Source organism: Elephas maximus, chromosome 6 (assembly GCF_024166365.1).
Source record: "Elephas maximus indicus isolate mEleMax1 chromosome 6, mEleMax1 primary haplotype, whole genome shotgun sequence".
NCBI lineage: Eukaryota > Metazoa > Chordata > Mammalia > Proboscidea > Elephantidae > Elephas > Elephas maximus.
In genome coordinates, this window is record NC_064824.1 from 74,156,812 (window position 1) to 74,181,657 (window position 24,846).

The following is a 24,846-nucleotide window of genomic DNA, read 5'->3' on the forward strand; positions in this document are numbered from 1 at the left end:
AGTAACGGGGGCCTGAGGGCGCACAGCCCGGCTCGAGACTCAGAGGGGGAGAGTTGTCTTTGGGGAGACCAAGAGCTCAGAACAAAGGCGGGAAGCGGGGCCTGGGCGGCCAGACACACAGAAGAGGCAAAGAAGAAGCGGCTGGGTGGCAAATACAAAAATAGAAACAATTTGTGTGTGTGCAGGGGGCGGGGGGGCACTCTCCAGACCTTCGGGCCGGCTCCTTCCCCCCAGTTCGGGGCAGGTTCCCTTCGGCCGCTGGGTCCCCGGGGCGCCCCCTGGCGGCAACGGTAGCAGCGGGTAGCGTGCAGAGAGCGCAGGGGCGCATCGAGGGCGCGAAAGCGCAGGGGGCGCACTGGGGACTCCCGGGCACACGCAGAGGGGCGGGCGCAGCCCCCTGGCGGCGACGACGTAGTTATCTGGTGAGCGGCGCCTCGTCCCTCTGGTCGGGCGGGCTCACGGCGGTCTTGCTAAGCACCGCGGCCGAGTAGGGCAGGAAGCCGCTCTCGGAGCGCGGTGCCGCGGCGCTGCAGCCGAAGTCCGAGGCCCCCGCGGCCCCCGCGCCGCCGCCGCCAGCCCCGCCGCCGCCACCGCCACCCCGGGAGCCTAGGGCCGCCGCGGCGGCTGCAGCGGCTGCTGCTGCCGACTGACTACTGTGGCAACTGAGGCACGAGCAGGGCGCGGACCCGCCGCTGGGGGGCGCCCCGGCCGCCGCGGCCGAAGAGGCCGCCGCCGCCGCCGCCGCTGCAGCCGCCGCGGCCGAGGCCGCACTGTTGAGCCCCGCGGCGGCCGCGGGCGCCTGGTAGAGACCCGGGTGACGGAAGCTGCACAGCAGCTCGGGCCGCGAGTAGGGGTGCGAGAGGGCCCGAAACGTGTCCAGCGGGCGGATGGAAGTGGCAAAGGGCGACGAGGCGGCGGCGGCCGCGCCAGAGGCCGCGGCTGCTGCAGCGGCCGCCGTGACACCCACGTGCGGGTAGTAATGCAGCGGCACGTGCGAGTGGAAAGGATAGGGCAGGCTTCCGGTGGCGGCCGCGTGCGTCATCATGTAGGTGTAGAAGCTGGGGTCGGCCGGGTGCGGCCAGGACATGGCCAGGCGCTGCCGCTTGTCCTTCATGCGCCGGTTCTGGAACCACACCTGCGGGGAGAGCCGCGCCGCGGCCCGAGTTAGGGAGCGCCTCGTGGCCCCGGTCCCGCCCCAGGCCTTCCTGTCCCTCCCGGGCCACCGGGTGGCCTGGCCTACTCCCCTCCGACTGGGCCCAGCCCCGAGTCCCCTCAGCTGGGACAGTGAGGACTGCAATGTGTACCGGCGGGGCACAGCCCCCTGAGCGCAAAGTCTTCTCCGGTGTGTCTGACTGCTGCGGCTCTGGGGCTCCTGCTCCCTTCCTTCTTGCTTCTTGCTTTTTCTCATCCCCACCCAGCCGTTCCGTTCCCTCCCGCCACCCATCGGTGCCCGACCTCGCTGAGCACCCGACTCTCAGTCCTGGGATTTGTACAGGGATTCTGGGCAGCCTTGGAAGAGAGGCTGCCGCAACAGCTTTTCTGATGGGTGGGAGCGCGAGGTCTTGAGCCCTTGGAGCTGTAAGGACCTACCCCTAGGGGCAGGGATACGATTTTTATATTGAAGGGATGATTTTGTTAGAATCATTTGCCTTAAATGAATGGCGGGAGTAATGTCCCCTTACACTGGGAAGGAGACTTTTCTACGCCTCCCAACACAGTATCTAGTAAAGTACTAGATATCATTCGTCACAACCCTAAATTAAAGAAAGAACCCGATCAAACCGAAGAGAGAGTTCTACACCCCTGCCCTAGCCTCGTGTAGTTTCCTTTTTATTTATTTATTTATTTTTTCTAGGATGTGAATCCCCGGGGAAGTGTTCACGAAGGCGCCCAATCTTCTGGCTATCTCAGCTTGGCGTATAATAAAATTAGTCACCTAAAGACAATAAGGACAATTTCATTGTTTCCCCTACCCCAAGAGGTTGCCTTTGCCTCGTTGCCCAAGATAAAAATGTTTAGGAAACTACTTTCTCTACCCAATCGATTAAAAAAAAAAAATACAGTATCCTTTTCTCCATGTTGTAACGATTTATGTGGAAAATAAATCTCCAAGATCAAGAACAAATGAAAAGTGTCACCTCTGGTTCGTGCTAGAGGAACAAAGTCAGGCGACTTTGCCGCCGAGGGGGAAGTGGGGCCATCCCCACCCCATAGGCATGGGCAAAGGGCACCTGGGCAGGAGCTGGTCAGAACCCAGGCGAGGCGAGCGTTTGCGGCGGAGGCGCCGCCATTGCGGGGCTTTCCCAGGTCAGCCAGGCCGGCAAACCTTTCGGATTTGGCAGCCAAGAAATAAATAAGTCAACTCCTTTTGTGACACCCTTTCGCCCCCAACCCCCGGCGAGTCTCCAGACCCTCAGCAACATCCACCCACCCAGAAAGGGGAAAATAAACAAAAATCAACCCAGACTCCCCCGGGGAGGCCTGAGCAGGCGCGCTCTGGAATCGATACCTTGATGGTGGTTTCGGGCAGGTTGAGCGCGGCGGCCAATTCGCACCGGCGGGGCCGCGACACGTAGTTCTCCCGGTAGAACTCCTTCTCCAGGCGCGCGATCTGCTCCCGGGTGAACGCAGTGCGATAGCGCCGCACCTGATCCGCGCCGGAGCCGGAGCCGCCCAGAGCCGCGCCCCCGCCGCTGCCGCCGCCGCCTCCATGTAGACTGCCGAGGCCGGAGCCCGATGCCGACGTCGTGGTGCCTGCGGCCGAGCCGCTCTCCGCGTACCCTGGCAAAGAAACGGCCGACAGCGCATGAGTAACTGGAGGACCTGGAGCCCCGCGCCGGGGCTGCGCACCGATGGAGGAAGCCGCGACAGGAAGGCGAGGCGCTGCTGAAATTGATGGAGTCTGTCATGCTTACAAATTGCTGCCGTTAGTGGAATCAGTAAAGTTTGGGGAGCCCTTGATAACTAAATAAGAAAGGAATTAGAATTTTTTTGGTTTTTACGATTAGTAAATTTCAACTCAGGAGGAAATTGGCCAAGGGAAAATGCCTACCTCCGGGTGTAGTTTTAGAAGCTCTGGGTTTACAATGGTCTGGAGATGGCCGGGCAGTTTTCTGCAAGGCCTTTAACCTTTCTTTGACAATCTTTTGGGTTAGGTTAAAATTATTTTAAGATTAGTAAAACAGCAGCAGCTCAAACCCGAGCCATTAGGGCGTGGAATCTACTTTTCATCTCTTTTTCTCCTGCTGACCCAAGCGGGTTGAGCAGACGTGCCCAGCGAAGCTCCCTCCAGCTTACCCAGAAGAATGCCTCCTCCACCTGGCCCCCGGGGCTCACAGGCAGTGGGCAGAGGAGTTTGGAGCAGCTGCCCAATGCACCCTTCTCTGAGCGTGGCTTATCCGCTGGCCCGGGGTCGCTAGAGTGGCTCGGGCTTTTGGACCCGTGTTCGGACACATTTTCTCCGGCTCAGGAGCCGGAACGAGCGGGGCGGCTCGGCGTCCCAGGCCTGTGCCACGCTGAGAGGCTCAAGTAGCTGAGCGCGAGGGCACGGTCCCCAGCATCGTCCCGCCCCCGCCGGAGCCAGTTCCTGGCAGCTCGCGTGCAGAGGGCCAGAGAGGGGCAAAGGGACCGGGAAGGGCCGGCGGGGGTCAGCAGGGAGGATGGGGCTGAAGAGGGCGACGGCGCGGGCGGCGCGGTCGATTACCTTTGCCATTGTTTTCCTTGAGCGGCGCAGCACCGAGGCTGCCGGGGGAGCGCAGCGTAGAACAGCCCACCTCCACGTCGCTGCTCATGTCGGCCTCGGCGGCCGCCTCTGAATAATGACCCGGCTTCTTGCGGCTCTCAGAGGCTGAGGCGATTTCGGACGAGACGGTGCTTTCGCTGCCGGGGTGCTGCAGGTTGAATAAAGTGTCTATTTCGAATTTGCCTTTGGCGGGGAGGTCTCCTAGAGCGCCGTGCAGGGGGGCGGACGGCAGGCGCGGGCTGAGGCGAGCCGGGTGCTGCGAATTTTCCAGGGCCTCCAGCACAGCATTGCCAGCCGAATCGGACAAGTTGGAGAACCTCTTGCCTGCCGTGGGGCTGTGCAGCCCTCTCTCCATCAGAATCATCTCTTTTCTTATTCTTTCCATCATCTCAGCTTTCTAAAAAATGTCACAGTAGCCCGGCTGTCCCGTCCTAATGATGGGCTGCGCCTAGGGCTAATTCTCATTCAGCCCCAGCGAACGCCTCTAAGTATTATTATCTCTTTTGGAGGGAGGCGGAAAAATTGTGGGATGCCAGAGCGAGGGAATGACTGGTCAAAATGACCCATACATCCTTCCGAGCCCGAGATGTCATTCATCAAAAAGTAGCGCCCGCTCGTCATTAAGGTACGAATGACGCCGTTCGAATGATCATTTATTGTAACAGGTTTATAAGCAAATAAATACACGCTCCTGTCAGTGGGTAATGAAGGCGGCTTCGGAGCAGACAAATAGATCCAGGTAGGAGGCGAGAAGAGACAAGAAGTGAAGAGGGAGGCTCTGGTCCTTTGCCCGCTCGGAGCCCGCTCTGCTCGCTCGGGGGTTTGGCCTCGGGGGTGAAATTGACAGTCTGATTAATAGAGCGCGCCGCAGCACATTTCCCCCTTCATTTAGGGGCATCATTACGCTTTCAGTTTGCTGGGTTGCCCCTTAGGTCCTAATCATGCAGCGCCTTCCTCATTTTTCCTCGGACACAGATACGTGTTAAATAATAGATAATGCTTTGAGTTTCCAGAGTAGATCATTGGGAAAGATTTTTTTTTTTTAACATTTACAAGCTGGGGGCGTGAGAGGGGGGAGGACAAGGGGGAGGATACAGGAAGAGTTGCGTAAGGAGACCTTGTGCACCGCTCTAGATTACTTATCTTTCGAATTTCAGAACCAAATATGTATTTCATTTAACAAATAGGACTCTGAGTTCTTTCCCTCCCTACTTCTCTGCCTCCACCTGGCTGCTCTCCTCCCATCCCAGCACAATGACAGAGAAAGAAAGAGAGAAGAAAAAGAGGAAAAGGAAATATCTCCTGGAGCTTTGAAAGCACTTTCGTGCTACATGGCTGGGGAAGCGCGTTGGGCAAGCATAACCAAACGGAAATCATTAGGTCCTCTCTGATTTTCTAATACAGCTTGCAGAGTGAGTTCGGAACTCGAAGTCCTGGGTTTTTTACTTTTATAATCCTGCTGATAGATAGACTTCTCGCCTACGCATTTCCCCTTCTCGCCTACGCATTTTCCCTGGGGGAAATAAACTCGACTGGATGATTCGATAGCAGAATTCGACAGCTAACTTTAAACACAGTCGAGATTTACAGTGCCGTATGGGCAAAAAAAAAAAAATTTTTTTTATGGGCCACCCCAAATCCGCTTTTTCCTTTGCCAGCTTTCCCCTTCCCTTCTGAAATCGAATTATTTGTGGCGAAGTTGCCAGATTTCGAATTCAAAGGGGCAAAGTGGAGATTCTGCCTCCTCCCCCGACCATATCGCTGCCCTCCCTTCCCCATCTTGTTCTTCTTTCTCTGTGTCCTCCCATCCCCTTACCTGTAGCCCTGGGTATTCCCGGCTCTGAGACCGGGCGCGAAGAAGAATCGCCCACTAGCCTTGCTGCTGCTCCTCGCGGCCCCAGCTTGGCAGCTGAGCCTCTGGGCGATAACACTGATGGTCATAATGACGCCGATGGCAACCATTTTAACGATGATCAATCTTCTCTCAAGGCCGCGCTGCGGCGCCTCTCGCACTTCCGCCCCACCCTGCCGGGACCTGAGATGAGCTGTGCCCTCCTGTCAGGAGGTCCAAGGGGAGAGATCTGCGGGACGGTACAGGAGAGGACAGGGACGGGACACCGAGGTCAGCCCGAGATCTTCCAAAGCGGCCAAGAGACCCTGGGAATCTGAGCTCTGGGCGCGGGTCCTGCATTCTCGCCCCGGCGCCAACCGGCACCCCTATCGGGCCCCCTCCCTCCCCCTCCTGCCACGCCCAGCACACCCGGGTGCGTTAGTGGCAAATCCGACATCTATTTGCCCATCGCTCTGTTGGCACTTTCCTTTTAGCCTTGGACCCGTTGGGGGTGCGTCAGGAATGTAAGGGGAGGCGAGGTGTGAAGTATATTTATATACATATACACACACATATAGTCAACGCCAAAAGTTTCCTTCCTGTTCCTCTTGGCGCCAACTTATTTCAACAACGCGCGCTTTGCTTCGAAAATCAATTCCACCTCTTCAAAGTAGTAAATGAAAATTTTCCCCAAGGTGAGAAACGGAAAGCTCGGTAGGCACGCGGTGGGGGAGGGGGGTCGGGTGAGTGGGGGCCTGGAACCAAGGTGACAACTTGACCCGGCGTCCGCCTCCGCCCCGTCCCCAGATGCCACCCGGCTGCGAGCTCGGGGCGCCCCCCTCGCTCCGGCCTTCCTGCCGGAGCCCAGCCCTCCGGAGGGCCCCCCCACCCCGACTCCCCAGACCCAACACCCAGTTCCACCGCCCCTGGCAGGCCACAAGCAGCTGGGGGGGAGGGTCGCTGCCCCAGGGGCTGGCAAGGGAACCCCCCTCACAAGGGAACTCTCCTTGCTCCGGGGCTGGTTCCGAACTGAATGTGGCACCTCGGTCCATCTCGGGCCGATGGGAGGCGGTCCGTGGCCCGAGGCAGGGGGTGGGGGGCGGCAGAGGCGCGGCCCGGGCGGAAGTCTGCCGAGGCCTTTATTGCTGTCGTTTGGCGCCCCCGTCTGTTTTCCTCGCAGTTACCGCGACTGTGAGCAGCTTTCCAATCGTCGAAGCCGTTGCCCCGGGCTGGGGTGCGGACGGCGACCCCTTCCCCTGTCACCTAACTGGCGGGCCCCCCACTTCCTCCCTCCCTTCCTCTGAGACCCGGTGCCCCCTGTCCCGGCGGCTGGGACAAATCGGACCAAAGCCCTGGTCTGTTGAGAAGGGAAAACACCATTTTTCGGCGACCCCTTCATTCATTACTGGCTTTGAAACTACTTTGCACCTTTTAAATAACGCTAACATCACGTACACTAGCACGTTTATTACAAAAGGACATTCGAAACTATGTTAGGGAAACGACTCACAGTAAAAGACACGTGTAATTTTTCCTCTAAACTATGTTGAGCAGACAATGTTACGTGGGACACAGTGAACATTCCAGTTCAATGGTTAATGTCTTTTAATTTATTTAGATTCCACACCTACTATTAGTAGTTGCAAATATATAGGCTGACAAATACATAGCGCTTACTATGCAATTCTAAGCGCTTTTTACATATATTTTCTCGCCCAAAGCTCACAGCAACTCTACAAGACAGCCACTACTGTTGTTCATTTTTCAAAGATGAGGAACCGGCAGGGCAAGGCGGAGAGGGTTAGGAGTTTGCTCCTGGTTGGCACGTATCTAGGATAATATCACAATTATAAGGTAGTTAAAAGCTTTGCGCAGCATTTCTGATCGATTTTTCTCATTTGCATATGTCTTCTTTAAATACAGGCCTGCCTTGAAAATATTGAGTCTGTGTAGAGAATCGTGAGAAGATGAGCGCAGCTCTGTTGGTGTTTTTTCCATGAAATGCCCAAACCGCGCACCTCCCCTAGAGTGTCCAGGCTGGGAAAAGACCTGTCAAACGTCCCCGGGTTTTAGACGCAGCCTCTGGCCGCCAAAGCCTCCTACCCACTTTCAAGGTACAGGACCCACTCAATAAAGCAAAACAAGAATCCAACCTACGCCCTCGCGGTTTGGCAAGAATTTTTAAGAAGCCTCGGCGGGGAGGGGGGGAGGGGAGACTTTCTCCGTACGGACTGAAAAGCACTTTTTGCTCGAAAGGAGGAAAGACATGAAAGAGGCCTAATTTTTTGTTAGGCCTCCAGACTAAATATTTATTTCTTGGGCAGCGGCGGGTCCTCCGAGGTGAAGTGGTAAACACTCTTGGCCTGCGACTGCAGGTAATAAAAACCTGCCCCGGCTGCCCGAGAGGAGAGGAGCTGGTAAAACCTGGGCTGCTGCGGAGCCCCGCTGCTGCTCGGGCCTGACTCCCCTCTTTCGCGCCCCAGCCAGGGCCAAGAACCCGCCGAACCCGAGTCTGGACGCCTGTTGAGGGCTGGGGCTGCGAGGAGTGGTGGGAAACAGGATGGCTAGAGCCAGGGCTGCGAGCCCTGGGCACGTTTTCTTTTAGACTAAGTGCGGCCGGGTGGCTGGAGGTTTCTGTTTATAAGGGAAGACACAGGTTTAGTGACTCCAAGCCTGGCTTCGCACTGACGGCTTCATGCTACCGTCCCTCGGCAGGCCGCTTCTCGCTGTCTCGTCCGGATCTCTCTGGCTGCCTCTGTCTCTCTTCTTCCCTCCCCCAACAAGTCCGCGCCCCACTGGACATCGCAAGTGGTGAGTGGGTGGCTTTCTCCCTGGACTCTGAGGCTACCCAGACCCGTCACCTGCCTTGAGCTCGCGCGCCCGCAAAAACTTGCAGGGACATCTAGCGCCAGGCGTGTGGAACTGCGGCCCGCCAAGCCGGGAAGCCGAGTCCCGCCACTGGACCAGCAGCGAGTCCCCACCCCCAGCCCACATTTAGGTATTTCCCTAACCTTCATCCCTTAGCTCTGCCGGTGACCACAAAGTGGATCGCCAACCCAGGCTCAAAGTGGCAGAGCAAGCGCTTACTGGGCTTTAAAGTTAACAATGGAATTCTGGAAGAAAAAAAAAGGTGTATTCCGAGGTCAATCCCACCCCTTGACAAAACCTCAGCAAATTGCTTGCGGTCCCAGCTTTTGTTTTCCAAAGAAAGTAACAAGCTGCCAAATCTTCGCGCTCAGGTCCCACCCTCCTGCGTGTCCTTCGCAGCTAGATTAGTGCTCCTCTGAGGATGAAGACCCTCGCGGAGGTTAATTCCCGCCAGGGCTGGAGGGGTTCTCTCCGTCTCAAACAAAGGCTCACTGCCCTGGGGGAGGCAAAACTGGTTTCACCAAATAATCTTCGGGTTTGGGGAGGTTTGGTTTTTTGTTGTTGTTGTTGCAAACGATATTCATTTAATAAAGCCTAATTGTGTTGTTAAACCCAAACAGAATACATGTCAGATATAGAAAGTGCTGGAATGCAGGATTACACTGTCTGGCTTTTGCTAGAGTTCCCCCCCCATCCCAGATGTGCTGTTTTTTATTCTTTTGATAGTTTGAATGATGATTATCGCCTGCGCAGGGAAAATTAGCTTCAAAGGTGGCATGGCACAGCTTTCCGGGTGAACACTGTCCAGCCACTTCCTGTGGGTGTAAGACTTTACTTCGGAATTGAAATTCACTTCTCCACCAAATCTTTTGTTTCTTACAAGTAATTAGGAGGCATCTTGCACTTCCAGGTTGTGGCCATCAAGGAAAACGATTTCAAGGGAATCTCTAGGACCCCACTCTGATATAAGCCCTAATGGCCATTGATCAATTGAGCCCATTGCTGTCTTGTCAAGCAGGGCAGTTTAGTTTCTCGGCTAAATCTAAATCGCAGCCTACATCTTTCCATTGCCCAACCCAGGGCAGGGACATGATTTCAAAGATGATCTACAAGAGAGAAAAGAGAGAATGTGACTTCCAGAACAGCACCGATTCCTGAAAAAGGATGCAAGTGGAGGGAGAGGAGCCAATTGATGGGAGACAGTGGCAGAGCTGATGGCACTCACTCTGGCAAAGTGAGACTTTGGGCAATGAAGTGTGGGGGTGTCTCTCACCAAAATCAGAAAAAGTGGTAAAACTAGTTTCATGGAATAACACTTCAGTGTTTAGAATCATCTCTGGTTGTGAAGGATTTTCATTTAACAAAGACTATTTGTGTTGTTAAAGCCCCAACATAAAACACCCCCCACACACATACTCAGGGTCAGCCAGAAGGCTTGCTGTTAAGACTGAACCTGACGTCAGCTCAGACACAGGGTGTACAAACTAAATGAAATGGCTCTGTGAAGTCGGCCTCAAAATTCCTTCCCTACCCACGGCTCTCGGCTTGTAAACGATGTCTCTCCATTTGTCATTAATTCATAAATAAAGCAGTCCAACTTTGCCTGGTTCTCAGCCATAGCCCTATGACACGATGGCAGCAGCTACCCTGGGGCGTTGGGTTTAGGGACCCACAGAGTGCCCTGTCAAAGCCACCTTTCCTAAGGAGAACCCCTTTTAACTGGGCTGGGGCTGCACAGGCTGCTCTGGGGGCAGGTTCAGCAGTGGGAGAGCAAGAGCCAAAGCTCCTTATTGTTCGAAGCCTGCCCAGCCTCTGAACATTCACTAGAGTGGGCAGAGAAATGCCCAAATTCCACGGGGAAGTTGCAGGCACGGCTACCATTGAGAAGTCTCTTTCAACTACAGCATTAATTCGACACCCCCCCCCCAATCTTGCACAACTTAATTTACAGCGTGGAAAATTAAGTACAAAGCAATGAGCTATCAAAAATCCGCAAAACTTGCCAAGGCTTTCCCTCCTACCTTAATTTCACTTTCTTCATTTTTTTAGTATATAATCAGCTGTTAAGACATAATTATCAGATAGAATATGGAACAGGAGTCTCAGCACACAAAACCACAGGCATATTTAGTTTTTGGAGACTGAATGTTCATTGGATCCAGTTATGCCTTAAAAATATTTTTGAAAATTTTATTCTTGAGGTCACGGAAAAGAAAAAAAATTTTTTTTATCTCTATACTTTCCCTCTCAGAGAAAAAAGGGAGGCAAAAGAAAAGGAAAGTATTTCAAAATGGCATCCTGTGATTGGTTTGGTACCAAAATTAGATAAATAGGGCCCAGCTAAATCCTTCCAAAAAGTCAGCAACCATTTCACCTGGCCCTTACTGGCCTTGCCTTAATGTCCATTCAGCTTCTCTTGCCAACTTTAACCATCCCCTAAGTGGCCAAAATCTCATCAGCAAACTTCTGGTGCCTATTCCTCCCAGCAAATGCTCAAGAACCTCCTAATTCAAATTTGATCATGAATATTTATGTCTAGGGTTTTGAAAAGGTCAAATTCTCTCATTTTTTCTTTCCGGTACCCCTCCTATTAACTTTCCCCTTTATTTGAGATTGTTATAAATACTTCATTTTGCATGTCAACATTCCCAACACTGGCAGTCCACTTTGCCATGCCAGGCCAGGGGGCCTTCCTGGCTCTCTTCTTGCCCCAGCCAGAGCCTGTCTTGAGTGTGGAAACAGCGGGGCTGGGTAACAAGCTGGCCTCACCAATCACAGGCACATGGGAACGATCTTCTTGGAGATGGGCTGGCCTGAGTAGTTGATGCCAGAGAATCAAGTGGGCTCACTCTAAGGACTTCCACACCTAAGCCTGCAACCTGGTCTCATCAGATCTAATGTTGCTCTAAGGTGGAGTCATACAGGCACCACCCCAGCACTCGCTTTGGCGACCTATTATTAATGGCTAAAATCAGACGATGGTGGGCTGGGGCTCTGTGACTGAGAAATTGCAGGGAACGGATAAGAAGGGGTCAGAGCTGCGATCCCTGGCACCCCGGCGGCAGGGCCCAAGAACTGGGCCTAGCCCCGCCAGAGCTACCCTGAGCCCACTCAGCCAACTGGAAGTCAGACCCTGTTGCAGTGGGACGCGCCTTCCCAAGTTCTGACTTTGCTTGGGAAAAGCGCCTCCTTAATTTGCCCCTCTCAGTTCTTTGCAGCTGGCTGCTTGGAAAAGAAAGTGAAACAAAAGTCCCTTGGAAAGCAAAGTTTTCAATTAATTGGTGTGAGTAACTAACGGGCGGCGGTGGGCGGTGGCTGCAAAACTCAAGAGGCTGGTCGGCTGCGGGCAAAGCGCAGAAGCTTCGAGGCGGGCGGCAGAGTGGCCTTTTTCTCCGGCGCTCTCCACCGGTCTTTCTGCGGGCTGGGTGAGACCGCGCTGGGGTCAGGAAGTCCAGCTGGGGAGGCATCTCCCGACTGGTCAGAGTGTAGAGGCGAATGGCGTGGACCAGGCATTCCTGGACTTTTCTCGCTGGAGCAGATGCTCAAGGATCCCTGTGCCAAAGGCCGGGTCTTTCGTCGGCTTGCTTTACTTGTAAGTCTGTTCCGCCGTCCCCAAGGGCGCTTCGTGGGCATTTTCCGGGAGCACGGTGTGTGTATATAGGGAAGGTCTGTCCCAACTGCGCTTGATTCTTAGGATCCTCTGGGATAACATGCCTAAAATGCCTTTGCCCAGTAGCAAGGCGCAAAGTAGGGAAAATTAGCTCCCTTGGATTTGGGGCCTAGAGATCCAAGGTCCAAGGGATTAAGCAACAGGGTAAAAATTGGTCTCTTTTCACACTCTGACCATCTCTGTCCTTCGGCTTCGTTTAGTTGTGCAGCTTGGAGAGCCGAGGAGAGGTGTTAAAAAGCAGCCACAGGCGAGGCAAGGCGCAGGCCTCGGCGCTCTCTTCAGTCGCAGACACGGCCGGGGATGGGCCACCGCGCAATCAGCTCGTGGGGGTGGCTGCGGCGCAAACGCCTGGGTCCCTGGAGGGCGGGAAGGGGAGGTGGGCCGCTCAAGGGGCTGGGGAGGGGTGGGGACCGGGGGTGGGTGGGTCCAGCAGGGCCAGAGCTGGGAGCCAGGCTCCCCCGCGCCCCCCCCCACCCCCACGTGGCCCTGCACAGCCAATGGCGCGGCCCCAGGCGGGCGCCCTTGGGGCGGGAGGCGGCCCCCCGACTGGCCCAGGCCCCCTCCCAACCTACACTTCGTTTTTATAAACGTCCCGCGATGAGCTAACCTGTTGGAGGGCGGGCGGGAGGGAGGCGGGAGGCTCGCAGAGGGAGAGAGGGCGAGAGGAAGAGGGCGGGAGCGAGCGAACAGGAGAGAAAGGAGAGGAGGGAGGAGGCGCGCCGCGCTATGGTGTCCTGCGCGGGGCCGGGGCCAGGGCCGGGGCCGGGCCAGGCCGGGCCATGAGCCGCGCCGAGAGTTGGGACATGGACGGGCTGCGGGCGGACGGAGGGGCGGCCGGGGCCGCCCCCGCGTCCTCCTCCTCCTCGGTGGCGGCGGCGCCGGGCCAGTGCCGCAGTTTTCTCTCGGCGCCGGTTTTCGCTGGAGCGCATTCTGGGCGTGCGGCGGCGGCGGCAGCAGCGGCAGCAGCAGCAGCAGCGGCCGCAGCCTCGGGCTTTGCATACCCCGGGGCCTCTGAGCGCACGGGCTCCGCCTCATCGTCGTCGTCTACAGCCGTGGCCGCGGCGCGCCCCGATGCACCCCCCACCAAAGAGTGTCCGGCGCCCGCGGCCGCTGCGGCCGCTGCAGCGCCCCCGGGCGCCCCAGCGCTTGGCTACGGCTACCATTTCGGCAACGGCTACTATAGCTGCCGCATGTCGCACGGCGTGGGCTTACAGCAGAATGCTCTCAAGTCATCGCCGCACGCCTCCCTGGGAGGCTTCCCGGTGGAGAAGTACATGGACGTGTCCGGCCTGGCCAGCAGCAGCGTATCGGCCAACGAGGTGCCCACGCGCGCCAAGGAGATGTCCTTCTACCAGGGCTACACGAGTCCCTACCAGCATGTGCCCGGCTACATCGATATGGTGTCCACCTTCGGCTCCGGGGAGCCTCGGCACGAGGCATACATCTCCATGGAGGGCTACCAGTCCTGGACGCTGGCCAACGGGTGGAACAGCCAGGTGTACTGCGCCAAGGACCAGCCGCAGGGCTCCCACTTTTGGAAATCATCCTTTCCAGGTAGGGGCGATGGAGAAAAAAAGGAGACCACGAGGGAAGGAGAGAGGGAGAAAGGACTAGGAGTTTGGCCCTTACTTGGGAGTGGGAGCCTGTCCTGCAAGGTTGACCAGGCCCTTAGCCCAGTGGAATAGAGTTTGTCCAGTTCGTGTGAAAACTGTAAATTCCTTCTCGGATTTCATCTCTCTCACACCCTTTTCCCTCCTGTGTGAGTGTCCACATGCATGTTTTTCTCCTGAAGTTGAGGGTCTTTGCATGTTCTTTGCTCTGGCCCCTCCTTCCTCCTCCCCAAAGGGGTCTCTTTCCTAAGATGTGTCACAAAGTTGGGGCCCCACTTCTCTAGTACACAACTGCCCCAGGGTGCCTCAAAATCTTAGATCCCACAAGCTTCAAACTGCCGGGACACAGGAAATCAAAGCTTGAGCAAAAGACCTGGATTTTTTTGTTTGTTTATTTTGTTTTTGTTTTTGATCTGTGTATGTTTGTGTGTGTGACCTGAGTTTGCAGAAACTGTTCATATGAGCATCCCCAGCAACCACACCATAAAATCATGCAGGCTTGTTAAGATGCCGGTTTGAGGACCCATGATGATCCATCAAATTTGCCTTCACTTTGAAGTGCAAATAATCTTTCCCTATTAACGTGTAAATAATGTCTGTGTAAATAATAATAAAGTGTAAACAGCCTAGCTTTCTTTATTCATGGCACTCCCACCCCAAAATGCACACACACAGACCCCAGCCGGGTGCTCCAGATATCCCAGTCTAATTTTTCGCATGCTGTTATTTATGCCAGGGGATGTGGCTCTAAATCAGCCGGACATGTGTGTCTACCGCCGGGGGAGGAAAAAGAGGGTGCCCTACACCAAACTGCAGCTCAAAGAACTGGAGAATGAGTATGCCATTAACAAGTTCATTAACAAGGACAAGCGGCGGCGAATCTCAGCTGCCACGAATCTATCCGAGAGACAAGTGACCATTTGGTTTCAGAACCGAAGAGTGAAGGACAAGAAAATCGTCTCCAAACTCAAAGACACTGTCTCCTGATGTGGACCAGGTTGGCCACAGTTTAAACGTCAAAAGACCTTTTGAAAGACTTGAATATGTATTTAATTCCCAATCCCCTGCCTGTGATGGCAAATTTTGTGAATCGTTTTCCTCTCTTTCCCATATCTGGCTCTAAAATCTTTTGCTGCCCAATCTGTAGTTCTGTTTCTTACTTGCTTATTATTGGTTGTGTTCTTGTCTAGGTTTATTTTTATGACATTTTTAATGTTCTGTTTCTCCCTCCAGGCCAGTATAAAGGACTTGACATATTTTTTAATAATCCCCACAAATGAATTTCAGAAGTGCCCTTTGAATTTTAGGGTTTTATTTTTTTAAATCACTTTATATGTCTTTCCAGCACTGATTATCTTCATAATCCATTAGGGCAGAGTGATTTGAAGTCATTCATATCCTGTAATTGGGTAATTGAATCATTAGCTCACAGCAGTCTCCCTGAGGCAAGTGGAAACAGCCCTGGGCAGGCAGTGTTCTGGGGTCACCGGGGGAAGTCTAAAAACAGAAGCTGAAGGTACTGTGATGTCTTTAAAAGCAGCTACCTTATTAAATAGGGTTTGTATCAATATTGGAATGAAGACAATCCTTCCGACTTTAGGTCTTTCACTTGCTGTTTTAGTTGTATGGTTTTAATACACTTTGCAGATTTTGCTTTGTATAATCATTACTTAGAAAATAAGAAGATGTGTCCTCATGAGTGCCTTCATTTTTCCAGCTCTAGATGCAGATATTTAAATAGCTGCGATTGGCAGAATGACCCATGAACGGTATAAATGGACCCCCTCTCCTTGGCCGTGGGTCTGTGGGAATTCAGTCCCGGGGAAGAGGCTGCAGCAACGTGGCCATGGGTGGGAACATTTATCCAGAAACTGATTAAGAACTTGGGCCTCTTGTGGAGCTTCAAAGCATCTAACAAAAGTGAAAAAATTGGAGGTCCAAGAAGAAAATAAGATGTTTCTGAAAGTGACAATAAACAATGACTTTTAAAGTGCTGCATATTTATACAACTGAGAGTTTATTTTTGTAGATGCAATGTCTGTGAGCTGGAATACATGGGCAGAGCTTCAGGCATTTAAAAATCTCTTTTTACTCCTAGGGAAATGCAAATAAACAGAACTTTCTTGTTTCCTCTAAGTCTTTATACAGTTGTTTTCTTTTTTTCTATTCTTATTTATTATAGAACCTTGCTCTGTGGTATACTATTATGTTCTCTGTAAATGAATGAAGCTCAACAGGAGTCTGGTATCTGAAACCTCCATGCTCCGACTTCCACCACTCTGTCCCCTTTCCTTGCGGCTTTAACATAAGTAGAAATGTCTTTAAATGCAGATATAGTTTGCAGTGTCTGAAGTGATATAATTTTTACCAGACCACTTCAAAAAAAAACCTCCAATAAAATTTTACTTCTCTTTAATATTATCAATTTATTCAAATAGCTTTGTTTATTTTTACATCAACAGTGTTGTGTGCCAAAGTATAGTAAAACTTGGCTCTCTTGGAAGTTTTCGACCTAGAAAGGCCGTTATGAATGTCTGAGCTAGGGAAGTCCTGAAATTAGGAAGACATACACATATTTGGCAATCGAAAAATAACCATTTCAGACTTATCCAATAATACATTCTCTGGGCAGCCTGCACAAAATAATTGACAATTGAAACCAAAAGTATGTACACCCTAAACCTCTACACTCAAGTTTTAGGTACTGCGAACTCGCTCTTTGAGGCCTGTGCCACTCAGGGAAATGGCCGCTGAGGAGCGGAGTGACCCGTCTTTGTTAGCGCCCAGAGCAATCAATTTAGTGGTGGCTAACTTTGCGACTGGTTTAACTTTGCGATATGTAAGTTAAATACAAATTTTTAAAATCTCACAAAATATGTAAACTCCTCTGGCAGAAGGACTTCCTTATGACTGTGAGAGAAAGCGCAGAGACCCAAGGCCAGGGAGCTACTTTCGTTTTGTCTGGCTCAGCTTGATTTCTTTCATGTCAGAGCGACTGCGGGCAGCCAACTTCGTTTTAATTAAAAAAAGGAAAGAAAGAAAGAAAGAAAGTGACCGCTATTCTCTCTCCGGGAAAGAAATAACACCCGAAAAAGGGGCCATATGGTCCCCGCTCGAACGTCTGGTTTGGGAAGGGTTACTAACATTTTAGCTGTTCTTCCTACAAAATGTATTTTCATCTGAAACGGGTCTGTTTTCCCTTCTTCCCCTTGGCTTCCTCCACTCCCCACCCCCTTCTTTTTTGTAAATCCCAGACCCCAGGGTCGCACTCCATTTCCCAGGTACATTGTCTCCGGTTTCCCAATCGTGGGTGGGGGATTGCCTTGGGGGTTTACTTTCATCTGTAGTTTGCACGTCAGATTCCCTCCGCTTTAGAGAAATGGGAGGTTTGTTGGAGATTAAAACTACGCTCAAACGCTGTCCCGTGGAATTTGAATTGACGGCCAAATCAGTAACAGCTGAAGACTTAACTGTTTATAAGCGTTTCTTTTATATTCCGAGTTGCGGCGGAAGAAGAGGGAAGTGAGGAGGGGGTAGGTGGCCTGGACGCTGGAAGGGAGGCCCACGGGGAGCCAGGGGGACGAGGAAGCTGGGCCTCGCCTTCGGGTGGAGATCCAGAGGCCGCAGGAAGAGCATCTCAGAAACCCGGCAGGTTTCGAGCGCCGCCGGTGGAGGACCGAGGCCCGAGCATTACGCGTGATGCACGGCGTTAGAGGCTAGACGCGCAGCTAGACAATGGGGCTGCCGCGACCCTTCTCCGCACCGAGCAGTCCGCTGGCTCACTCTGAGTCAGCTTTGCCGCCATGATCTCTGGCTTTCTGAGGCGCTTTGCTGCTCCTAGCAGCAGGCCATGACCGCCGGGGGCTGGCGACCTCAGGCTGGCCGCACCGTCCTTCACTGTTGATCTTGACCGTGCAGCGGCGCCTCGCCAGGCGTGGAGCGCGCTCGCCATCTCCTGGGCGATCGGTGGCATTGGCGAAGCAAGCCTTTCAGCTTCGAATCCAAATGCTCTTTCTTATTCTCTCTCTCACAAGCCAGGTCTCCTAAGCTCCCCCTTCCCCCCGCCCCCCCCCCCGCCTCCAGGTCCCCCGCTCCCCGCTCCGTGCATCCATCCTTAGCTGGCGGGCCTCGAAAGTCATAAACCCAGGAGATAAACTGGGGTGGCTGGGCTCTGTTTGGGGCCAAGGAGCAATGAAGGGAGTATAGCTGTTCTGTTTCTCACTTAATTCCTTTCTGACTTCAGTCCCGAGGGGCAAACCGCGGCTGTGAGGCTGCACAAGGGCCCCGAGGAGACTCCCCTGGACTTAGAAATGCTGGGGAATTGTGCCCTGAGCTGGGAAGATCCGAGACTGCAGCAGGGTAGGGATGAATCCCTGGAGCTGGAACTTTGGGGCCTGGGGAGGCTGAGTACCTTGAGAACAGGGAGGGTTCCCCCAAATAAGGGGCATCAGGGCCTCACACCTGGGCCCCCTAAGTTCCTGGGAACTGGGGTTGCAGCTTGTGCCTACACCCCTCCTGAAAGGACTGGGAGCATGTGCATCTAAGCCTGAGCTCCTAAGGAAATGAGTAGAGCCCTGAGGAGTCCTGGCCTTGCCCACCCCATTTCCCCGCCCCCCCCTCCGCCCTAGAGCGGGAGGAAGAGGTCGATTGCGTTCCCCAGAGCCGCCCAATTGGTCGCCATAACTCACACAATAAAGTCGCAGCGCGGTGGTCAGCCTTGCCCTCCGGCGGCGCCTGTGTGGTCTCTGTGCGGGAGCTGGAGGCTCTAACCAATTCCAGCTTGGCTCGGAGGCCGCAGGGCGGGCTGCAGGCTGGGGCAGGCGCCCATCACACGGTCGCTGGAGGTCTTGGGACGGGAGGGGAGAACCCCTAGCCCTCTGGCCAGACCACACAGGACCGCCTGCGGCGGAGGCTGCGCACACTCTTCCCCATGGTTGCCTCGGAGAGAGCGCTGCCTCAACCCGCCTCTCTGTTCTCAGGACCAGCGAATCCGCCAGCGACCCATGCCTCTGGAGGCACCCAACCAAGGAGCGCTACTAGCTGGCTGCCTCGGTGGCCCCCCTGTTCTCCAGCCGGTGGCTCTGGCTCTTCTGCCTTTCCACACCCAGTGGACGGAGCGCTTCCTGCTCTGCCCGGCACGCGGTGGATGGACACCTTGGAGTTACGATTTACAGGGTGTAGTCATTAAGGTGACTTTCGAAGATATAAGAAATGTGCCTTTGTTCACGCCTGGCAAATCGAGATGCCCGGCCCTTGGGCTGGCATTTTCCATGGACCTGAATGTTGACTTCCTAGGAGCAGAGGCCCTGGCCATTGAGATGCACCAGGAGTGGTGCGAAGCCTCCTTCCTGGGCACAAAGCTTGGGCAGAGATTGTAATGCCTTTCTCCGCCTTCAGCAAGCCTCTCCGGCTGGATCTGCAGCCTGGATTGAAGGCCCAGGCGGCGGATTTTCGTTGTCAGATCCCCAGAGCAGAAGTCCCTCCGGAGAACTTCTAGCGAGGGTGGGGATAGAGCTAGGAAAGGCTCAGGATAGGGCTGGGGACCCGCCGGACAAGTCGAGAGGAGCCGAGTTACTGGAAAAAGGCCTCAGCCGCAATTTAAAGCCAGGAGAAACCAGCCGGGCCCAGGTAGCCGACGGGAAACAGGAGTGCAAAGCCAATCAAGACCGGGAAGGGTCCCAAGGGACAGCAGGGCAAAGGCGTCCTCTGCCGGATGCCCCCAGCTCCTGAAGCCAGGCCTGGAAGTCTTAACCGCAGTTCAACACGTCTCGACTCTGCTTGGCAGCCTCCCCGCTCGCCATCGAACATTGCGGGTGTTATCATAATACCCTGAAGGGGGGGAAAAAACGGGTAGGGGGATGTAGGCGGTGCTGAAATGACCGGCTTTGAAGAACCTGCAGGCAAAGTTTTGTCCAATCGTCTGAGCCAGTCCTCTTATTCCCGGTTGTAACTAAATACTGCTGCGAGTGCAGCCGAAGCCCTTTGTTGGAGATGTGTGAGCGCAGTCTCTACAGAGCGGGCTATGTGGGCTCGCTTCTGAATCTGCAGTCGCCCGACTCCTTTTACTTCTCCAACCTGCGGCCGAATGGCGGCCAGTTGGCCGCGCTTCCCCCCATCTCCTACCCGCGCGGCGGGCTGCCCTGGGCTGCTGCGCCAGCCTCTTGCGCCCCCGCGCAGCCCGCCGGCGCCACCGCCTTCGGTGGCTTCTCGCAGCCTTACTTGGCTGGTTCCGGCCCCCTTGGCCTGCAGCCCCCGGGCGCCAAGGACCGACCCGAAGAGCAGGCCAAGTTCTATGCCCCCGACGCGGCCACTGGGCCAGAGGAACGCGGCCGTGGGCGGCCGCTCTTCGCTCCCGAGTCTAGCCTGGCTTCCGGGGCCGCTGCCCTCAAAGCGGCCAAGTACGATTATGCTGGTGTGGGGCGCGAGGCGGCTGGCTCCGCTGCCTTGCTCGATGTGGCCCCCTGCGCCTCTGCCAGTTTCAAGGACGACGCCAAGGGCCAGCTCAACTTGAACATGACAGTGCAGGCGGCCGGCGTCGCCTCTTGCCTGAGACCTTCGCTGCCCGACGGTAAACGGTGGCCGTGTTACCTGGGCCAGTCTGGGCCGGGAAGGGAGATGGGGTGCAGGGGACAGCATGGGTGTGGGGGGCTGCTGTGGGCGGGCAGGCAACTGGGATAGGGCCGGGCTGACGAGGGCTGGGGCTGTGTTGCAGGCCTAACGTGGGGGTCGGCCCCAGGAAGGGCCCGCAAGAAGCGGAAACCCTACACAAAGCAGCAGATTGCCGAGCTGGAGAACGAATTCCTACTCAACGAATTCATCAACCGGCAGAAGCGCAAGGAGTTGTCCAACAGGCTGAACCTCAGTGACCAGCAGGTCAAGATCTGGTTCCAGAATCGGCGCATGAAGAAGAAGCGCGTGGTGCTGCGCGAGCAGGCACTGGCTCTCTACTAGCCGCGCTGGAGGCCAGAGGAAGGGCTAGGCCTGACATTTGGGTCCGAGGCCTAACGTGGGGAGAAGCGGGGCTGGGGCTTTGCCTTTGTCCCTCTCTCTGATGATTCCGCACCCTCCTGCTCAGTCTCTAGGCCGGAAACCATCAGGAGATTTTGAGACCAGGCCATTGGGGTATCCGCTCTTTTCCCTCTTTCTGAGAGTTGGTTGAGGGGCGTTCAGAAGTCACAGCGCAACCTTGGCCTTGAGGCTTCCACGTGGGAGCCTGTGATCACCTGTTCTGGTTCTTGGCTGGGGCGTTTTGACCGTTGTTTATTCGTACTTGGATTTTTCTCTTCCACCCGGTTAGTCTATCTTACTCCCTCTCTCAGCCCTTTCTGCATTTAGCAGGCGCCTAGGGAGAGCTCCAAGTAGGGGTGAATTTAGAAAGGCTTCCAGAACGAGTGGAAAGTGCTGCAGTTGGATTCGGTCTCTCTGGAGCCCAAGCATAGCCAGAATCTCCAGTGGTGGAAGGAAAGGGTGCCGCCTCCCCCCTCTCATCTGCCCTGACTGGTTTGAGAGGACAAAAGCCTCCCTAGACCTTCAGACTTCTGGAGGAAAGGGGAAGAGCGGGGAGAGGTGGCCTGACAAACTTGGAGATACCTCAGAATGCAGGCTGGACTGGCCCCTCCAACTAGGTGGAGTGGACTGGAGACTTCCTCCCTGGGATGGGATGGGGAGGCTGGGGCAATTTCCAGAAAGCTCTGGCAAAACTCCCCTGCTTCTCCCACCTCCCCACATTTACCTAGGCTGGGCTTCTGCACCCTGTAACTGGACCCACAGCTAGCAGCTCTCAGCCCTGGAAAGGGGGGCTGCCAGTTGGCTTTGAGGCTGGATTGTACAAGCAGGAGGGAAAGATATGGAGGAGGGATTGGGGGGGTGTGCTCTGCTCTGATTGTAAATATGGCTTTCCTGTGAGGTGGGGAAAAGGTATTGATGTGTGTTTCTTTCTTAAATTACCCTAATGCACCACCACAGGAAGCGAGAAGGGAAAGCTTCACCAGTCAGGGAGCGGAGAGGAGGCCCCTCAGAGTCACAGCCCCTCCTTATTGCTCTTTACAAGCAGAGAGGACCAGGCGTTCCATTCTCCTCACTTTCTGTGCCACCAGCCAACTCCATCAAAGGCCAAGCCACCGTCCCTATCAGAGACCATGTCTGGCCTGCCTCAGCAGAGCCTGCAAGGTCCTGGGCCCTGTCAGGCTCACCCTTTGGAGATGGGCTCCTGGCCACCCAGCAGGAGCTGTCCTGGATGTGCTGGGGTGTTCAGCCTGAACCTCAGTGAACTGAAGGGCCCTCATGCTTCTGCCACCATCCCTGTCTCTTCTCCCTCCCTTTCTGCAAAGTAGCGCCCCCAACTCCCAGTGAGATGCGCAACAGCCTGAGGATTCAGGATTCCTTCCCAAAGTCTAATGGCTTCTTTTCCATGGAGGCCCAGGGCTTCAACCAGGAGTGAGCACCGCACATGGAGCCCTGAGCCTCAGCCCCATTGAACTCAGTTGACTGTTCAGGCCAGCTGCATTTCTCTGCTATCTAGTAGTTGTCATGCATGTCTTGTTTTGTTTTGATTTTATCAAAAACAATAGCTTGTATATATCAAACAGATAGATATGTTTTAATCAGAAATAAATACCCAGTGTCCAGCTAAGCTGTGAGGGAGCTAATGTCGATTATTCAAACAGCTTCAGGTTCCCTCTTAATGTTTTTCAGGCCCCCAAATTCGTTTTTCATTCCTGATTGGTGTTTCATGGCGGGTGTTGACTGTTCCTTAAATGAGAAAATGGCTTCTGAGGAAATCAGGAAATCGTGTATAAAAGCATGTGAACAAAATATGTATGAAACATCCAAGGAGGGGGAGCCACGGGCCTCATACCCTCTGAGGAACCACGGCTTGCTGCAGGCCAGGACTTCTGCACTTTGTCTAAATTTTCAAACATCGTTTTCTGAGGAGAATGCTACAATTTGAAATTCCTCAGATTTCGATAGAAAACATCTCTCCTTGCCAAATTTTGGTCAGACTTCTCCAGAACAGCTGTGCCCTGTGGAAATCCTCGATACTGGCAGTCAGTGGGGAGCCCACCAGGCCGCTTCCTTGGGAATTGTGGCCTCTGCACCACAGGAGCCTCTGGCTCAGGTCGGAAAGACAGCACCTCTTTGACACTCACTGTCCTCTTGTAGCCCCCAGCTCACTAGTAGAAGGAAGCCAGAGAATGACTAGTTTTTATCAAGATGGAGAATTAGCAAAACTGCTAAATCTCTAATACCAAGTGTTCCACGTTTCAAATCCCCTTAAGAGAATTTGATGCATATTTTTTTAATGTATTTTAATCGTTCCTTTAAAAAATGCGTATATATACATACACACACACAATAGAAAAAAGAAGCAATAGGCTGCAGAGGCCGGATTGGCAGAAATATTTCCCCGCTTGGCTGGGCCCAAGGAGGAGGTGGCACCCGGAACCAGGTCTCCCAGTCTGAGTCTGCGTTCGAAGATTGCCTCCTCGAAAACAACTGAACAAAGACGGAGGCCGCATTCAGACCTTGGGTCTGGAGGGCTGGAGAAGGGAATAAGAACCTGGACTTACTCAGGGTCAGGCCCTAAGGCAACACGCGTAGGCCGTTTTCTTCCAAAATATACCATTACATCGCCGCGTTCTTTTCCTTTAGGCTTGGGGCGGGGGGTATTCATGGAGATCACTCCTCAAAGAGAATTAAATTATTTTAAATGTAAAAGCTTGTCTGTCGGTTGGGGATTCAGGAGTGTTTTCCAAATCTTTCCCCCTTACTGATCCGCACAAAGACGGCTGTGCCCTCCTTCTTTCCCTAGTCGAGGTCCCGACCGAGATTCGGAACCACGGCGAAATTCGTAAAAAAGCAAACGCCAGAGAGAAGTGATGAAATCTGAGTGCTCAACATTCTCTAGCACAAAGCCAAACGCGTCTTCCGCAATGCCGCAGTCCATGCGGGCCTCTTAGATAAGAAAAAGGTTTTAGAACGAGAAAAAACGGCCTCGTCTGGCACTAAATTGGTTGCGAGCTCAGAGGGCCGACCTGGGGACGCTTTTAAGGCCTGGGGGTTCCCCCCAAGGGAGGCGGGTTGCGGAGGCTTCCGGGAGGCCGGCGGGCGGAGAAGAAATCCGGAACCGTTGTAAATATTCATGTCTGCGGGTGTGGGGGGGTGTCCCTCCACCCCGCCTCTCCCAGCTGCGTCCTCCCCCCTCAATGATGTGGGGGGGGGGCACGGCGCCAGTCCAACCGTCCTTGGACAAAGGTGATCTCCCCACATTTTTGTTTTCCTGTCGCCTCACTGGAGGAACCCATTCCGAAGGCTCTGCAGGGAAGGGACTGGCTCTGGGTGTCCCCCCCCCCCGTCTCCTTTCGTTTCCTAAAAGAGCATAAATAATTAAAGTTTGGCAGAGAGGAAAAGCTTCCTCGCAGAACTGTAGTGGCAATAAATGAAATGACTCAGAATCCATTCCCCAGTCAGCTTTTACGAGAGCTGCCAGACAGTGTCTGTTCACGTTCTCCAGATACCAGGGGCGCCCTGACAAAGTTAAGGTCAAGTTAGTGTCTTATCTTGGGTGGCTCGAAAATACCGCATCGCGTCCTGGCGCTGCGCGGAAAGCTACCTCTCGCGGAGCTGCTGGCTATGCCTCGAGGGCCCGGTGCTCGCCCTGCGTTTCGGGTGGGGTCGCGCAGGCAGAGGACAAGGCCACAACGCCGGGGTCTTCACGGTAGGTTCTGGAGCTGGACGCGAGGGTCCAGAGGCTGCGGTTTTCCCTGGGGTCCGGAAACAGGGTCTAGGACCAAGGAGGGGCTGGTGTCTAAGGGCGAAGCCGATAGGGCCCGGAACGAAAGCCCTGGGTTGTGTGTGGGGGCAGGGGTCCAGCTAACCCGGGAAAGGGGCCAGCTGCCCCCTTCCCCTCGGCGTCCGCGCGCGGTTGCAGATGGCGGACCCTCCCCCGCCAAAGCGGGGCTCCCGCCGTCGCCGCCGTCGCCATGTCGTTGAACTTGAATGGTTCGTCCTCCCCATTTTCCCCTTTGGCGGTCAGCGGGCTCCGCTTTGGGGGCGGCGGGCTGCCTGTGCGGGGTCCCGGTGCCGTGAGCAAACAGACGGTGCGGCAATTTTGCCCACCCCCAGA

General features: G+C 54.6%; 3 protein-coding genes across 3 annotated transcripts; 2 read left to right on the forward strand and 1 right to left on the reverse strand.

The window, feature by feature from the left end:
- Positions 1–415: 415 nt before the first annotated feature.
- Positions 416–4,130, reverse strand: EVX2 (even-skipped homeobox 2). Its single transcript, XM_049889046.1, has 3 exons — positions 3,704–4,130; positions 2,510–2,781; positions 416–1,135 (listed from the first exon to the last, which is right to left on the reverse strand). Exons 1-3 carry the CDS (start codon positions 4,128–4,130, stop codon positions 416–418), a joined length of 1,419 nt encoding a protein of 472 aa, XP_049745003.1.
- An 8,760-nt stretch (positions 4,131–12,890) lies between these two features.
- On the forward strand, positions 12,891–14,708 carry HOXD13 (homeobox D13). The gene is made up of 2 exons (XM_049888991.1): positions 12,891–13,665; positions 14,458–14,708. Exons 1-2 carry the CDS (start codon positions 12,891–12,893, stop codon positions 14,706–14,708), a joined length of 1,026 nt encoding a protein of 341 aa, XP_049744948.1.
- Positions 14,709–19,712: 5,004 nt separating this feature from the next.
- HOXD12 (homeobox D12) lies at positions 19,713–20,672 on the forward strand. Its single transcript, XM_049889045.1, has 2 exons — positions 19,713–20,289; positions 20,434–20,672. Exons 1-2 carry the CDS (start codon positions 19,713–19,715, stop codon positions 20,670–20,672), a joined length of 816 nt encoding a protein of 271 aa, XP_049745002.1.
- Positions 20,673–24,846: the final 4,174 nt, after the last annotated feature.

Excerpts from the sequence above, each read along its gene's own strand:
- EVX2 (XM_049889046.1), bottom strand. The coding sequence starts at position 4,130 with ATGATGGAAAGAATAAGAAAAGAGATGATTCTGATGGAGAGAGGGCTG. Across the intron at positions 2,782-3,703 it reads CAAGGAAAACAATGGCAAAG|GGTACGCGGAGAGCGGCTCG; the intron begins GTAATCGACCGC and ends TTTCTTTGCCAG. Across the intron at positions 1,136-2,509 it reads TGCCCGAAACCACCATCAAG|GTGTGGTTCCAGAACCGGCG; the intron begins GTATCGATTCCA and ends CTCTCCCCGCAG.
- HOXD13 (XM_049888991.1), top strand. The coding sequence starts at position 12,891 with ATGAGCCGCGCCGAGAGTTGGGACATGGACGGGCTGCGGGCGGACGGA. Across the intron at positions 13,666-14,457 it reads TTGGAAATCATCCTTTCCAG|GGGATGTGGCTCTAAATCAG; the intron begins GTAGGGGCGATG and ends TATTTATGCCAG.
- HOXD12 (XM_049889045.1), top strand. The coding sequence starts at position 19,713 with ATGTGTGAGCGCAGTCTCTACAGAGCGGGCTATGTGGGCTCGCTTCTG. Across the intron at positions 20,290-20,433 it reads GAGACCTTCGCTGCCCGACG|GCCTAACGTGGGGGTCGGCC; the intron begins GTAAACGGTGGC and ends GCTGTGTTGCAG.